This window comes from Leucoraja erinacea, chromosome 18 (assembly GCF_028641065.1).
Source record: "Leucoraja erinacea ecotype New England chromosome 18, Leri_hhj_1, whole genome shotgun sequence".
Taxonomy (NCBI): Eukaryota; Metazoa; Chordata; class Chondrichthyes; order Rajiformes; family Rajidae; genus Leucoraja; species Leucoraja erinaceus.
Genome location: NC_073394.1, coordinates 16,835,056 through 16,851,920, shown reverse-complemented (window position 1 = coordinate 16,851,920; position 16,865 = coordinate 16,835,056). Strand labels below are relative to the sequence as shown.

At 40.0% G+C, this 16,865-nt stretch overlaps 2 protein-coding genes across 2 annotated transcripts in view; one reads left to right on the top strand and one right to left on the bottom strand.

Annotated features, from left to right (window-relative positions):
- nat10 (N-acetyltransferase 10) overlaps positions 1–1,565 on the top strand; it is a 50,475-nt gene extending 48,910 nt beyond the window's left edge. The window contains exons 28-29 of the mRNA XM_055649395.1: positions 507–590; positions 1,040–1,565. Coding sequence (XP_055505370.1) covers positions 507–590; positions 1,040–1,175 — 220 coding nt within the window. The 3' untranslated portion in view covers positions 1,176–1,565. The remainder of the gene's footprint in view (positions 1–506; positions 591–1,039) is intronic.
- Positions 1,566–2,545: 980 nt separating this feature from the next.
- abtb2b (ankyrin repeat and BTB (POZ) domain containing 2b) overlaps positions 2,546–16,865 on the bottom strand; it is a 190,703-nt gene continuing 176,383 nt past the window's right edge. The window contains exons 16-18 of the mRNA XM_055649391.1: positions 16,700–16,768; positions 8,338–8,451; positions 2,546–4,857 (exon numbers count right to left, since the gene is read on the bottom strand). Of these exons, the coding sequence (XP_055505366.1) occupies positions 4,660–4,857; positions 8,338–8,451; positions 16,700–16,768 (381 nt within the window). The 3' untranslated portion in view covers positions 2,546–4,659. The remainder of the gene's footprint in view (positions 4,858–8,337; positions 8,452–16,699; positions 16,769–16,865) is intronic.

Sequence of the window (16,865 nt, the reverse complement as noted above, 5' to 3'; positions counted from 1 at the left end):
GCTGGGTGGTAGGAGAGTGAGCACTTGGCCCATTTCCAGCACAAGCTTGAGCATGCAATAGCCCTGCTTATACTGTGCTCATTGAGAACTAGCAGTTCAAGGACTGTTTGTTAAGAACTTGGTTTATATAGTTCAATTACACTCTTTAAGCCATTGTAGGAGATCATAAAAATAAATATTTTTTTTAAAGAATGTCTGGGTTGTAACTGTTGTAAATGGCATAGGGATGCAAATTATCTTTTCTTTGTTGACCTTGTGTGGGTTTGAAACGTCTTTGAAGTCTTTTGATTAAAATATTTCTGGATTAAACTGAGTATTTACTGGCAACTCATAGATACTGCACGAGTGTTGATTTTCACTGATTATAAATTCTTATTGGTCAACTTCTATGTCTGGAATTTTTGGAAGCTGGTTGGTATTATTCATGGTTTTCTTGTGTTTGTTGTCAAGGTGTGATGTATTGCTTCTTCTGGACTGCAGGCATTCATATCATTTTTATTAACTAGGTATATGATCCGTGGCAATGATGATGAATGGAATGAAGTACTAAAGTCGACAGGCCAGACTGCCACAGTTATCAGCATTCAAAGGTGAGGAACCTACTTGTCTATAGAATAATTTATTTAGATTCTTTGTTGAAGCATCTTTGTGTTCATGGAGTAAGCAATTATAATCAAATAGCATGGGAAGGTTTTTTTTTACATTTTAGAGTAAATGCAGTGAGAGAGAAGAAAAGTTGTTCCCAATCTGTATGTGCAACTATGTTAGGGGTGATGCAAGGAATTGTGAGAGTATGCGATACCCTGCAAAAATATACCGATATGTTTGGAATATTTGTTTTTGGAGGAACAATTTAGGAATTGCCTTTCATGAACTTTGGCAGTTCAAAAAATGCTTTATAGTAATTGAATTGTGTATTTTTTGATAACTTGCAAATTTAGTGAGGTATCCTTTTATTTCACAAACTTGCTCTTCACGGAATTGCAGTTCTCAGTGGAAACACATGATCATTTGGACATTTTGTTTTAACTGTTTTTAGTGCCAAAAGGAAACAAGATTCAATGGAGAAAGGTGGTCACCGGTTGGAGACGAAAAGGATTAAAAAGAATAAAGACAAAAGAAGTGGGCAAAGTAATTCACATAAACAAAAGCACAATTTAAAATTTAGTAATTGATTTCAAAATCAGCATAAATTGATAGAGAGCGATTCTTTGGGATAAATCTCAGTTGCCCAACTATAAGAGATGCGATCGAACTGAGAAAATGAAAATTAAAGAAATATGAAGAATTGTCGAAATCTGTCGTCTTTTAATTTGTAATTCCAGAGACCTTAAGAAATTGAAGATCATTGCTTTCCTCCTTGCCCCTCTATACATGTTAAGACTGACACTTCTACGTTTTTAAAATATTTTAAAACATATGCCTCCTACAATTGGAAATCCATGCTATTGAGTATGAAATATAGTGAGTATGGATTTATGTAACAGGGAACTTAAAAATGGCTGTTAACAGGTATGTAAAAATGGCTTTTGGCTAAATATATTAAAAAGCTGCTTTTATTTTCACTTGTGAGTAATGTGTTTTAGTCATACCTGCCATCTGAATTATTTTAGTTGTGTTCATAAATAAAAACTTTGGGGCATGTTTCATCATTCTTTACAGCCCTCCAGTTATTTACACAAGTGTGGTGAAGATCATTAATCCTTGTGGGTCTGAAAGAGTTGGAATCTTCCAGATAAATTTGAATTAAAATAATTAGAACCTATAACTCGGTACAGACAGCACCCGTAGTCACGATCAATCTCAGGTTTCTGATACTGAGAGGCAGCAACTCTACCGCTGTGCCATTGTGCCACCTTTTAGGTTGTACGTCCAGAGGTTTTACCATTTTCTTAGAAGATATAGAAATAGTAAAACAGGATTCTGAGAGAAATTGTGAAAATGACAACAGAAAATGCTGGATACAGTGGGTCAGGCTGCATCTACATAAAGAGAAACGGTCCATCCCCAGAAATATTAAGTGCTTTCTCTTTTCAGAGATGCTGCTCGACATAGTGATTTCAACATCTGTTGCTTTCTGATTTTTATTAGTTTCAAATTCTATCAACCTTTCAAGGATTTATGTTTTGGATTTAGATCTCTCAGGAATTTTTATGGAGGACTCTGCCATTGATTACAGCTGTTGTGGAAATACTGAACTGAAGGGTGGATAATTAGTAACTAACCAGATGGTATTATCCTAGTGGTCTTTTCTTTTGTTGGATATACTTATAAAAACAGGATTGAATCAAATACAACAGGCACTGCAACATGTATCTTTCCGCTGCCCAGGTATATACTGTTCTTTGGTGGTTGGTGATCTTTTCAGAATTGGGGTTATGGCATTTATTTACCATTATAGATCATTTGAAGCTGATTGTGATTCACCATCTTTAATTTGTATCTGGTTAAAGTCAACAAAATAATTTTAACTGAGTTATTCCAGCATTTAGTCTTTCCAAAGAATACATTAAAATTCATTCATAAAATATCAACAAAGCAAAGGTGTTGTTCCACTTTTTATTTAGAAGATTTTTGACAACAGTACAAAAACACTTGTGTGCCTGCTATGGCACCATTTTCTCAGCATCTTGAGCTGAAAATTAAAGTTTCCATTAAAAGGGATGTATTGTCCACATCCAATGCCATACCATCCAATGCCATTTCCCCAAATTAGGCAGTGAGAAGATTGGTATTTTACCAGTTCTACACTAATCTAAGTAAATATTTGACTTTCCAATTAAAAAAAAAACTAATCATTGTCATCTACTGACCCACTGCCAACTTTGACTTCATTTTCTACTAAACCTCAACAACTCTACTTGCTTTTCTTTGTCCTGTTTCTGAAACTGTGACTGACTTTGCTACTTAATTCCATGTTTGGAAACCTCCTTGGTACTTTCCACCTGTATGGAAGGAGTCTTGAAGTAATGCTTGGACCAAGTTTGTGGGTATGTGTCTCTTGCTATAACTAGGTACCTTCGCTGTTTTAATTTATGAAAGTCAATATTTTAATGAGTACGGTAAAAAAACATAATACTGAAATATGATTAAATTGCAAGTATCAAATTTTTGAATTGCAGTATTTTGTTTTTGAATTATTTAATGCCATGCTGTGTCTTTTCTTGCACCTTGATGCTTGAAGCTACCATTGAATTTAATAATAAGGTGAGGTTAATCTTCAGTACAATTTTAAAAGTATGTTTTATGTTGATATTTACAAAATGTGCTTTGTTTTAGTTATTGCACAACCTACATGAGTAAAATCCTGAAAAGGTATTTTAGTATATTGGAAGCTTGCTTGCTAATATTTAACAGTGCATTTCCTGGTTGAATAGAATGGCTTCAAATCTAGTTTTTTTTACAAAAGCTGTTGTATTTATATGCATCTTTATGCTGCCTTTGAAAACGTTTTAGTTCAAGAATTATTACAATGTATAATTCTGGCAGAATATATAATATCATTTCTACCTTTTTATCAGTATTCTACAAAGCATTTGTTAATTGTATTTAGATGGGAAACTGCAATGATTAAGCACACTGAAATAGTGCAAAACTAATATACTTTTGCTAATCTGTAAATGTTATTATTATCTTTTATTAATCCTTCATGGACTCATAAAAGATAATAATAACATTTACAGATCAGCGAAAGTCCTTCATTGACTCTAATTCCCTTTGTATGGTCTTAACAGGTCAGTTGAGTTTAATGTCAACCAAAAAATGTATTAATTTTAAGGAATACAGCTCCTTGTAATGTACAGCACATGTACCTTTGATGTTTAATTTCTTATAAAAACTGCAAATCTTGTTAATGTACCAAGCAGGAATACAGTTAAAAACTGAAATTCCTTATTATTTCTAATAAACAGATTAATACCTTGGCATAGAAGTCTTATGTGTTGTTATAACAAGGACATCAATCTGTTTATTATAATGGTTTCTTACAATGGTGAAGAAAATTGACAAATAGTAACATTGCACCCCAAAATGCACCCAGATTAATTTCAGTCATCACAGTGGAAGTTTCACCCATATCTAGAAATATTATTCATGGTATTTTTATTATTAGTCTATGATTGACACATACATACATAATGCAAACTAAAACTCAGTTACACCGAACTAATAATACTACAAATCTTTTACTCATAAATAAAATAAATGTAGTTCCGTGCACAAGGTGCATTGAGCTTGTAATCTCTGTATGGTTGAGGAGTCTATTTTGTTTAACTTATTAACTTCAAGGAAAGACGCCTGAATAGAATAATATTTTAATGAATTGGCATATCTGTTCTGATTGGTCCCAGTTCACGAGCAAAAGAACTGTTGCTCAAGTAGCCTCTCGCTATTGCTCCAATGTAGTTATTGGAAATTTCCACGGGTAAACACTAATCACAGAATTAGGTTAGCATCACATTTCTTGATTTGGTTTTGGGTGACTATCATGAAATTAGAGTTTACTTTAAAGATAACACATTTACCTCTACAGTGGTAGATCCTCATATCACCAAAGAACCAACTATCAAAAAGTTGAGGTAAGAAAATCATTGGAATGGGATAGCCCACATGGAGCTTCTGGTAATGTACATAATGCTCTTCCAGTTGCGGATTTTTTTCTTATACTCTTGACGTGATGTAAATTGACCTCATTCTATTCGTTAATGCGATATCCAGAGACTGTAGGAGGTCCAGGCTCTGCAGTTTGCTGTTGCGTCCGTAAATTAGCTGCCTGAAAGACTCCTGATCGAGAAGTGCACTGAAGTTTTTCAAGAAATAATTTTCAGTGTAAGTAAGTAGCTCAAATGCTTTATGGATCTGAAGAAAACAAAATAAATAGTCAATGCACTGGGCAGCATATCTATAATGCACATTTTTTAGAAGTAAAGACCTGGGTAATGTTGTGAGCTGAGAAAGCATTTCCTATTTCACATAGGCATACAAGCTTAGACTAATAAACTAAGATTTTTTCCACTAGAGGGTGGTGCTCACATCGAATGAGCTGCCCATGGTTGAGTCAGGTGCAATTACGTCATTTAAAAGAGATTTAGATAGGTATATGTGGATAGGAAAGGTTTTGAAGGATATGGGCCAGCTGCAAGCAAGTGGGACTAGCTCCATGGCACCAACTTTTTTTTTTTAACCTTTTAGCTCATTCTGTAACACTTTGCAGGTGTTGATTGAACTGTGATCCCGTTACAGTTTTGGGAAATCTGGTTTGTAAAATTTGTGCAATGCATAAATAAATCAGATGATAACTAGGTTGTATATTTTTCTTTTTTTTAATAGTTATTTTAACGATCTGGGCATTGTTGGCAAGGTCAATATAGTGATAGATGGGCTAAAATCTGATGAGGTCCATGGCCTGGAAGGCCTGCCTACCACAATATTAGATGCATTTACTTGGATTGTCCAATAAATCCTTTGATTGGGGAGAATAATCACAGAATGTGACACCTTTACTTGAAAAGAGAGGGAAGCTGCAAGTCAACTAGCCTCTGGTTCATTATTGGAAAAAATACTTGAATTAATTAATTACTAATAACACATTTTGAAATCTGTAATTAATTAGGCAAAGTTAACATGATGGGGACAAACAGTGTCAGACAATTTTTTGTTTGTTTAGGAAGTTTTGACCAGATGCCCGAAATTCCACAGCGCTTCAGGAAAAGCTTACTTTTCTACAACTGAGGCTTTTGAACCAACCTGTGCAACTGTAATCCTATCTTAACAATGGAATACTACAGTTCACTTCTTGAACTGCCATGGACTTAATTGGAAAAAAGGTTTTACACATGTCTTGTTTTCATTGCAATCTTTTAGAAATAATGTGTGTGTGTGTGTATGATTTATGTATGATTTTTATATAATTTGTTTTTGTATGTTGTCTGAGTCTATGTGCCTATAATGCTATTTACTGCAAACAAAATGGTTCATTTTGCTATGAGAATGCAGGGTGACTTGGACAGGTTGGTTGAGTGGGCTGATGCAGTTTAATGTGGATAAGTATGAGGTTATCCACTTTGGTAGCAAAAACAGGAAGGAAGATTATTGTCTAAATGGTGTCAAGTTGGGAAAAGGGGGAGTACAATGGGATCTGGGGGTCCTTGTTCATCAGTCAATGAAAATAAGCATGCAGGTACAGCAGGCAGTGAAGAAAGTGAATGGCATGTTGGCCTTCATAACTAGAGGAGTTGAGTATAGAAGCAAAGAGGTCCTGCAGTTGTAAAGGGCCCCGTGTGCAGTTTTGGTCTCCAAATTTGATTTGAGGAAGGACATTCTTGCTATTGAGGGAGTACAGCGTAGGTTCACAAGGTTCATTCCCGGGATGGTGGGACTGTCATATGCTGAGAGAATGGAGTGCCAGAGACCCGGAATTGATCCTGAATATGGGTGCTGTCTGTATGGAGTTTCCTTTTCCTTTGACCCGGGTTTCTCCGGGTTCTTGATCGCACGGTGTTTTCCCAAAACAGAATATTTCCGGTCCAGATTCTGTCTGACCTGTGCTTTTTGTGCTTCTTCAGTTTAAACCAGCATTGCAGTCCTTCCTACACACACGATTATCCAAGAACTTTATGCAGGAGGAAAATAATGTTTGTGGATATATATATACAGACCCACACCCAACACACACACACACACACACACACCACACACACACCCTTTGGTCCATCTTCTGTCTGACCCGCCGTACGGTTGCGCGTTTTCTCCAACTCCGAAACTTCAATTTTTCCATTTCGGTAGAGATTTCGCTTTTCTTTCTAAGTATCCTATCTTTTCAGTTTAAAAATCAAATCAGCATCTGCAGTTTTCAAAAATAAACAAGCTTCTTTACATCACTTCCACACATACAAGAGAGGAACACTGAACTTTTCAAGGCAGGGGAAATTGAGGGAGGCAGGGGAGTGCTGGAAACTTACATTAACGGGCCAGTTCCAATGGAGGAAATGCATGGTGGAATATGGGGGATCACACCATTGGGGGATCTGCACTTGGTCTATATATATATACAAATCCGTCGCACACCCTTCCTGCCTTTCGATTCGTGCCCGATACTCACACACATTTGCATGTACGGCTTTGCATGCACACTGCCTTTTCTTCCTTGATTCATTGCCACGCCCAATCCAGACGCTCAATCTCAGATACACAGACACACACTTTCTACACATCCGCTCACACACACACACACACAGGCTTCTCCACACACAGCACACACACTTCGACACAAAGTTGCAAGAGAGGAACACTGAACTACCCACACAATCTTACATTTGGGAACGGGCTCAGTTCCAATGGAGGAGACGGGTGCATGGTGGAATTTTGGGTTGGGGGATCACACCATTGGGGGAGCAGACCCAACGGGTCTGCACTTGGTCTAGTAACATATATTTACAGTATATATATATATACTTTTGTTTTCTCGTGTTTACAGTATGTTTACTATTGTGTGATGCTGCAAGTAAGGATTTCATTGTTCTAACTGGGACGTGCGAGAATAAAAAACTCTTGACTTACGTCGCTAATGTGTGGGATAGAACTAGTGTACGGGTGATCTGTGGACTCAGTGGGCCGAAGGGCCTGTTTCCACGCTGTATCTTTAAATTAAACTAAAAACACTAAAACCAGAGGGAGTCTAAAGAAGGGTCTCTACCCAAAACATCACCCAATATCTTCTATCCAGAGATGCTGGCTGCTCCATGGAGTTCCCCCGCACGATTATAGCATATAGTCTTCACCCTACCATAGTTACCCAACCAGACGCAACTAAATTTAAGGTAGCTCTTTTTTCCCAAGTACGCTTTTTTGCTTAAGTCCAAGCTAAGAGAATGTTATTGTCATGTGCCCCATGTGCTCCAGACGGCAATGGCGGCCAGATCTCTCCCTGCTCAGCTCACTATTTTCAGGTAGTTTTTAATCATGTTAGCTGATTGTAGCACCTGTTACTCTTTGCCATGTTAAAGAGGTCTCATCGTTTTAGGAATACAAGAAGCATAATCAACCAGAATGTCTGCTTTAGTAATCCTTATGGTTTATGAAACAGATGGTTCTGTGGTTGTTCATTGAGGACAGCATTTTGTACAGTTGGGAGACATGGGCAACGCATACTTGTTTACGGTTAGTATTGTCCAGAGAGGTGTGAAAGTAAGGACACTGATTTTTCGCATTGAATATTTAAACTTAAGTGATGCTGACACCAATGTGACCAAGCAAATTGATTAGTGCCCCGATTTTTTTTTTTTGTATTGCTGATTGTTAGATGAAAGAAAGGGCCAAAACAAAAGTGACTGAACCTACCTTAGCATAGCAATAAATGATGACTGCATTCTCCAAGTTCATAATTTTGGCACAGATGATCTCGCATCGTCTCTGCAATGTTTCTAATTCAAACAGGCTTGCTGCAGACAGTAGCTGAGAAAATGAATGAAATAAGTAAAAATCAACCAAAAATTGTCACCTTTCAACAGTTGATTATAATCACATTATAATCTGAACGAGAACCAGCACAAAATTTAAACTTTAAGCAACACACTTCCGCTTCTCTCCTATTATAATTATAAAGTAAATGCTGAAATATTTGACAGTTTAGGCAGGATCAATTGAGAGCGTGAGTAAATATGTCAAACCTGACATTTTCTGACAATCAAAAACCTGACATTTTCTTCTCCACATATCTTTCAAGCGCATTGGGGGTTTTTTTCAAATTACAATGAACAGAGGTTCTTTACATCACCTTTTATTTAACCAAATTATTAGCACTTTATTCACTGGAAACATTTTCTTGTTATTTGCATTAGTCATACGGTGTGGAAACGGGCCCTTTGACCCAACTTGCCCGCATGGACCAACATGCCCCATGTATACTAGTCCCATCTGCCTGTATTTGACCCATATCCCTCTAAACCTGTCTCCGGCAGCTCGTTCCATACACCCACGACTTTTTGTGTAAAAAAAAGTGACACCTCAGGTTCCTATTAAATCTTCCCCCCTCCCCTAACCTTAAACCAATGTCCTCTAGTTCTCTATTCCCCTACTCTGGGCAAGGGACTCCCATTCTCTCTCTAGTTACTCTTTTACCATTTATGTACTTATAAAATCTTGTGGAATTATACTTAATGCCATCTGCCAGAGCTATCTCCTGTCCTATTTTTTTCACTCCTGATACCCTTGCTCCTCAGTTCCCAAAACTCCTCCAGGGATACACTTGATCCTAGCTGCTTAAACCTGCCCCATGCCTCCTTCTTTTGACCAGAGCCTCAATTTCCCTCATCCAAGCTTCCTTACACTCACCTGCCTTGCTCTTCACTCTAAAAGGAACATGCATGTCCTGGACTCTTGTCAGCACATAAACAAAACATCCCACTTTCCTGATGTTCCTTTTTCTTCAAACAACCCGCTCCAATCAACTTGATTGAGCTTCAAATTGGCCTTGCCCCAATTTAGAATTTTAACTCGAAAGTCCGCCTGAACACTTCATCCTTCATCTTGCCCCTCCCAATTTCCCAAGACTAGATCGAGCATTGCCCTCTCATTCCCCCTCCTCTTTCACCCCCACCTGTCTTTCCTGAAGCACCTGTATCCCGAAACAAAAATCACTCACTTTTACCAGTCAAAGTAGTAATAATACCTTGTATTTGAATGATCTCTTTGGTACCCCTTTACATGCCTTCACCCTGTAAATATGCTGTATACAATAGGACAGAGTAGCCAGAAGAGAAAGCAATATTTTACACTTCTTAGTGGCCTGGTAATAATGGGGGAGGAGAGGTGGGGGGGGGGGGGGGGGGGAGGGGGGGGGTTTTTTTTCGGCCTAGAAACCTTTTTTTAGCTGTTATGAAAGACAAATTGCTGGAGGAACTCAGCAAACTAGTCCGCATCTGTGGAAGGAAATGGACAGACACTGTTTTGATGTTAACGTTCCATTTCTCTTCACAGTTGCTGCCTAACCTGCTGAGTTTCCTCCAGCGCTGTTTTTTTGTCAAGATCCCAGTATCTGCAGTCTCTTGTGCCTCCAATGTTTGCCAGTGACAACCCCCCGTTGACCTGATTGGTTATCAATCCAATGGCAATCATTCTAGAACAGGCATTATGAGGCGGTGGGCTTATGGGTCTGTTGCAGGGGGGAGTACTTCTGGTCTTTTCATGTTCTTCTGACAACTGAATTTGGCCTTGTTTTAGCTGTAAAAAGTATCAGTTAAAATGGAGCTGGCAATCTTTAGAGGATTTACAACGCCACTGCATCTGCTCAGCAACAGGGCTGTTTTTATTTTAAATCCCAGCGGTGATTGTATTGAAATCAACAGCCTGACACATTTATACTTTTTCTTAAGTCACTCTTTCACCTGTACTCAATCCCAAATGTTGTCTGGAAAATATTTTCATATGCTATTAATAAAACCCAGGATGCTGTTTTCTGTTAGAACATTGTGTAAGGATCCCCACCATTAAATCTTTGAATCCCCATTTTTATGTCTGTAGGAAAGCTGCTAAACTGAACACGCACCTGAACAATTCAGCTAATGTGAAGAATGCCAACTCTCAAAAGGAACAATGCCCCGAAATATGTACATTTCACTATTTAATAGCATGTAATACTGTTAATCTGAAACAGCATTACAAGTATCAGATTTTCACAAATGTTATCCAAAATTACAGGGTACTGAGAATTGCACAAATCCACCCCTTTGCTTACTTGGTGTGTGTGAGATAATCTTAGCAGCATGCGAGCCAAACATGACACTCTCATTAATGCAACCACAACCTGGTGTGGCTGATATCTTTCTCAATACGTAATCATTAAATAACAAGCTTATAAAAATCTTGTCGGCTTTGCGAATGTTGCTGTTAGCAATCATTAAAAGAACCTAATGCCATGCTGACTGCTCTAGCTAACATTCAGACTCCAGTCAGATAAGGAACTGCTGATAAATCTCCTTAAGCGTGTTGCATTACTTGATGTCATAAGAATTTCCTGTGTTCAGTAAGTCTCAACATTTATTTCTTGGCTCGTATTATAAACAGCCTCATCATTCTAGGGTGGGATCTCTCAGCAAGGATGATCTTTCCTTTTGTTATGAAAGCATCCAGGGGCAGCATTCTGACTCGAGGCAAAAAAACCATAATGGGCCTGAAACCACTTAGGCGACTGCAGGAGACTATGCAGTGGTTGCCGGGGAGTCGCCTTCATGGTCGTGAGGAGTTCCCTCATTCTGGGAACTAGTCGCGGCCTCATTATGGTTGCCGTGAATTTTTCAACATGTTGAAAAATTAGCAGCGACTAGAATGAAGCCGCCATGGAGAGTAGCGAGAATTCTCAAGCCGTAGGTGGGTCGTCTGGAGGTCCTACTGGGTTGTCAGGAGGCCGGAGGTTCTCATGAGTTAGAGCCCATGCTGACCGGTGAATTTCATTGGGAAAAAAAAAAGTAAGCAGTAGTTTTCAGAACCACGGTAATGTTAAACCGGTAATGTTAAATGTCCGCCGAGCTTCATACCCATGTATCTCTGGCTTCTTAAAAGTTGTCTCCACTCCTCCTCCCTCCCCCCCCCTCTTTTAAAGGACTTACCGTACACTGTGCTTTAGCCATCTTTTTACAGCACCAACCTTCCTGTTCATCGCGGTGTGTGTCTGTATCACCTTGGCTTTGCACCGTGTGAATTTTTTAAGCGGGGGAGCGCTGTCTAAAAAATTCACACGGGCTGGTGAAGGAAGCAATGTGTTTGTGTGTGTCCCACTCTGACAGTCGCCGTTCCAGTTCCCGGTTTTTCAGGCGACTGTCAGCAACTTGACTGTCGCCGGCAGTCCGCTGAAAAATCGCCTTAAGTGGGATAGGCCCATAAGTGAGTGAACTACTTACTGTAGGATGACCAGAGCTCAACAAACAGTATTCTCTAATATGCCAATGTCTTCAGATAAAGATAAGGCGGGACGGGGTGGGGGGGGAATGAAGAGAAACACAATGCATCTGCAATATGCACAGGGAAATGCCCCTGTTAAATCACAAGTTCTGATTTACTTGCAGGATGCTTTTCTCTATATGGAACATTTAAGCTTCTAAAAATATCCTTCATTTTGCCATGTCCATGTTGATTTAACTAGAACACAAACAGTACGCCGTGTTGAAAGATATTGGTTAATGTTATAAATCATCTTGATTTAAGTTACTAGGTCAACAGGGAAGATGATGAATAGCCTGGGAGTAGTTCTTGCAGAGGAGCTCTTACAACTTGACAATATCCATTGATATTTATAAGCCAACCAATATTCTGATTTTCTCAGGGCTTTTCATCACAAAACCTTCCCAGAGGATTCCATAAATATTGACTGGCTCTGCCCCTGTGCCATTTCATCTGCTGCTGAATTTCATCCATGTTCCTGTTAACTCCAGAGTTGCCATTCCCAATGCACTCCTCCTATCTTCTCACATACATCAACTTAAATATGTCAAAATCTCAGCAGTCTTCATCCTATTTTACGTCAAATCTCACTCTCTTATCTGCCATTGTCTTAAGGATTTCAGTTCTGACGAGTCTCGAGCCACTATTTTAAAACATCGAAAGTTTCTCCTTTTAATGCAGGATGCGGTAATGCAGTAAAGTGACTGACTCTGATTAGAATACAACAGTGTATCAGGTAGGAAAACACTGCCTTCTCCATTTACCTTTAACAGTTCACAATTCTACAACTAATATCCATCGTAATTTAGACCATGAGTTGCTGCAGACTACTGCAACTTGCGGAAGGGGGAAATGCATAGGGGTAAGTTACACTCAAGCTCATAATCTACATTTTCACTAACTAGTATAGAGAGTCATAGAGTGATACAGTGTGAAAACTGGCCTTTCAGCCCAGCTTGCCCACACCGGCCACAATGTCCCAGTTACACTAGTACCACTTGCCTGCGCTTAGTCCATATCCCTCCAAACCTGCCTTATCCATGTACCTGTCTAACTGTTTCTTAAACGATGTGATAGTCCCAGCCTCAACTGCCATCTCTGGCAGCTTGTTCCATAAACCCACCACCCTTTGTGTGAAAAAGTTACCCCTCGGATTCCTATTAAATCTTTTCCCCTTCACCTTGAACCCATGTCCTCTGGCCATCGATTCCCCTACTCTGGACAAGAGACTCTGTGCCTCTACACGATCTATTCCTCTCATGATTTTGTACACCTCTATAAGATCACCCCTCATCCTCCTGCGCTCCATGGAATAGAGACCCAACCTACTCAACCTCCCCCTATAGCTTACACCCTGGCAACATCCTCGTAAATCTTTTCTGAACCCTTTCAAGCTTGACAATGTATTTCTTATGACATGGTGCCCAGAACTGAACACAATATTCTAAATGTGGTCTCACCAACATCTTATACAACTGCAACATGACCTCCTAACTTCTACTCAATACCCTGACTGATGAAAGCCAAAGTGCCAAAAGCCTTTTTGACCACCTTATCTACCTGCGACTCGACCTTCAAGGAACCATGCACCTGTACTCCTAGATCCCTCTGCTCTACAACACTACCCAGAGGCCTACCATTTACTGTGTAGGTCCTGCCCTTGTTCGACGTCCCAAAATGCAACACATCACACCTCTATTAAATTCCATCAACCATTCCTCCGCCCACCTGGCCAATCGATCCAGATCTTGCTGCAATCTTTCACAATCATCTTCACTATCTGCAAAACCATTCACTTTTGTGTCATCAGCAAACTTGCTAATATTGCCCTGTATGTTCTCGTCCAAATCATTGATGTAGATGACAAATAGTAACGGGCCCAGCACCGAACCCTGAGGCACACTACTAGTCACAGGCCTCCAGTCCGAGAAGCAACCTTCCACCATCACCCTCTGCTTCCTTCCATGAAGCCAATTTGCTATCAATTCAGCTATCTCTCATTGGATCCAATGTAATCTAACCTTCCAGAGCAGCCAACCATGCAGAACCTTGTCGAATGCCTTATTGAATTCCATGTACATGTACACATCTACAGCACTGCCCCCTTCAACCTTTTTGGTCACATCTTCAAAAAATTCAATCAGATTTGTGAGACATGATCTCCCATGTACAAAACCATACTGACTATCCCTAATCAGCCCTTGCCCATCCAACTACAGATGTTAAGCTCACCGGCCTATTGTACCCAGCATTTCTCTGCAGCCCTTCTTGAAAAGATGCCACCATTCAGGCGATTTTAAGGACGACTCGTAAATTTCAACCAGGGCTCCCGCCACTTCCTCGGATATATCTGATCAGATTCTGTAACTTTGTCTACATGACAGTACCTTCAGTACTTCCTCGACAGTAACACTGACTGCTATCAAGACACTTCCATTGACTGCCCCAAGTCCCACCGTCCAACTGTCTTTCTTCTCGGTAAATACAGAGGAGAAATACTCATTGATGACCTTGCCCATATCCTGTGGCTCCACACAAAGGTGACCGTTTTGATTCCTGAGAAGTCCCACTCTCTCTAGTTACCCTTTTTCCCCTTATGTATTTATTAAAAATTTTGGGATTGTCCTTAATGCTACCCGCCAGGATTTATCTCCTGGCCCCTTTTTGCCCTTTTGATCGATTTTTTTCAGTTTACTCCTTAGTTCCCGAAATTCCTCCAGGGATGTACTTGATCCCAGCTGCCTATACCTGTCCCATGCAAGAATGGAACTCACTATCAAAACATGAAGGGGACAGGGGACACAATTTTTTGGCGGCCATGCGCACACTAACACACACGCACGAGGCTTCGGAGGCTCAATCCAGCGCTAAAAACGGCGACTTTAAAATCGTGATCACAAAAACTTGGGGAGGATGTCCCCCACCTCTCACAACATGGGGGGGACGTGTCCCCTCTGGCCCCCCCGGGTTTTCCGCCCCTGGTCCCATGCATCCTTCTTGTTTTTGACCAACACCTCAATTTCCCTCGTCAGCCAAGCTTCCTTACATTTGCCTGCTTTGCCCTTCACTCTAACGGGGACATACATATCCTGAGCTTTCATCAGCACACTTTTAAAAACATCCCACTTGGCCGATGTTCCTTTCCCCTCAAATAACCTGCTCCAGTCAACTTGAGTGAGAGCTTCTCTCATACCCCCAACTTGGCCTTAACACATGGACCCTCTTCGTCCCTATCAATAACTATTTTAAACCTAATCAAACTGTGCTCATTGGTCCCAAAAGGCATCTTCACAAACACTTCATTAACTTGCCCATCCCAATTTCATAATACTAGACCCAGCATTGTCCTCTCAGGAGAGTTTTTCTTACGCAGTATGTAGAGGCCCCCAGTATTGAGGACCTCTACATACTGCTTAAGAAAAACTCTCCTGAACCCGTAGTATGGTAAGGATTCTGAATTAATTCTGTCTCAACGGAATCCACATCCTGGATCAATCATACGTCTTCAAGTCGTTTACACTGCATTTATTACAATTAGACAGTGTCATTATGTTATAATTCTTAAATATTGCTTAGGGCAAGAAAAAGTCACATTTTAATTCATTTTACGCAAAATACAAAGTAGAATTTTGTTTGTGAAAATCACGTAACTATTATCTCAAGTCTTGTCGGCCATTCCCCCTGTACTGGCCCCCTCTATCTCAAGGATAAAATCTTTATTCTCCTATAGTCACTAACCCATCTTCCTTCGTAATGTGTTTAAGAAGGAACTGCAGATGCTAGAAAGTCGAAGGTACACAAAAATGCTGGAGAAACTCAGCGGGCGCAGCAGCATCTATGGAGCGAAGGAAATAGGCAACGTTTCGGGCCGAAACCCTTCTTCTTCCTTCGTAATGTCTTCCACTCAGGATTGAAAAATGGAAATGGACTTAGAAAAAAGGCTTGTGTTTCCCCCAGACATTGTGGCTCCAACACTCCGGCCAGACATGGTCCTGTGGTCCACAACAGCCAAGTTGGCATATGTTGTGGAATTGACAGTTCCATGGGAAGATGGTGTTGAAGAAGCTTATGAGAGGAAAAAGACCAAGTACTCTGAATTGGCAACTGAAGCTTCCCAGAATGGCTGGAAGACCAAGATTTTCCCTGTCGAAGTGAGATGCAGGGGATTTGCTGCTACATCTATGACCAGGCTATTAAAGAAAATGGGGGTGAGGGGTCGCTCCCTCCAACAAGCAATCAAATCATTATCAAATTCTGCAGAAAAAAAGCAGCAATTGGATTTGGATCAAAAGAAGAGACAACAATTGGGCTGCAAGTGGTGAATCTGTGGAATTCTCTGCCACAGAAAGTAGTTGAGGCCAGTTCATTGGCTATATTTAAGGGAGTTAGATGTGGCCCTTGTGGCTAAAGGGATAAGGGGGTATGGAGAGAAGGCATGTACAGGATACTGAGTTGGATGATCAGCCATGATCATATTGAATGGCAGTGCAGGCTCGAAGTGAATCCTACTCCTGCACCTATTTTCTATGTTTCTAAGTGGTTGCCCAGGCCACATATTCTCTCTTGTTTTCACCTCGCATCCTCATGCCTATCAATCTCCTTATTTTAAGACCTTTAATGATCAATCTTTGAACAAGCTTCATGCAATACTTTTTAAAATGGTTTCAAACACTGCCGCTTGATTGTTGCTTTGAAGTATATAAGAATATTCCATACAAAGTAGTTGTACTATTGAACAATCATTATTGATACAAAGTGTTCCTACCTCCAGCACATCAGAAATGGGTAAGGTTATTGAGTCGGTATCACCGTAATATAAGTACTGCATCATCAGCTGTAGGGATAAGAGGAAGATCAGCTTGTAACCAGACTAGAAATTGAACTGTACAGCACAGGGACAGGTTCGATGGATTATGATATCTGTGTCGAAC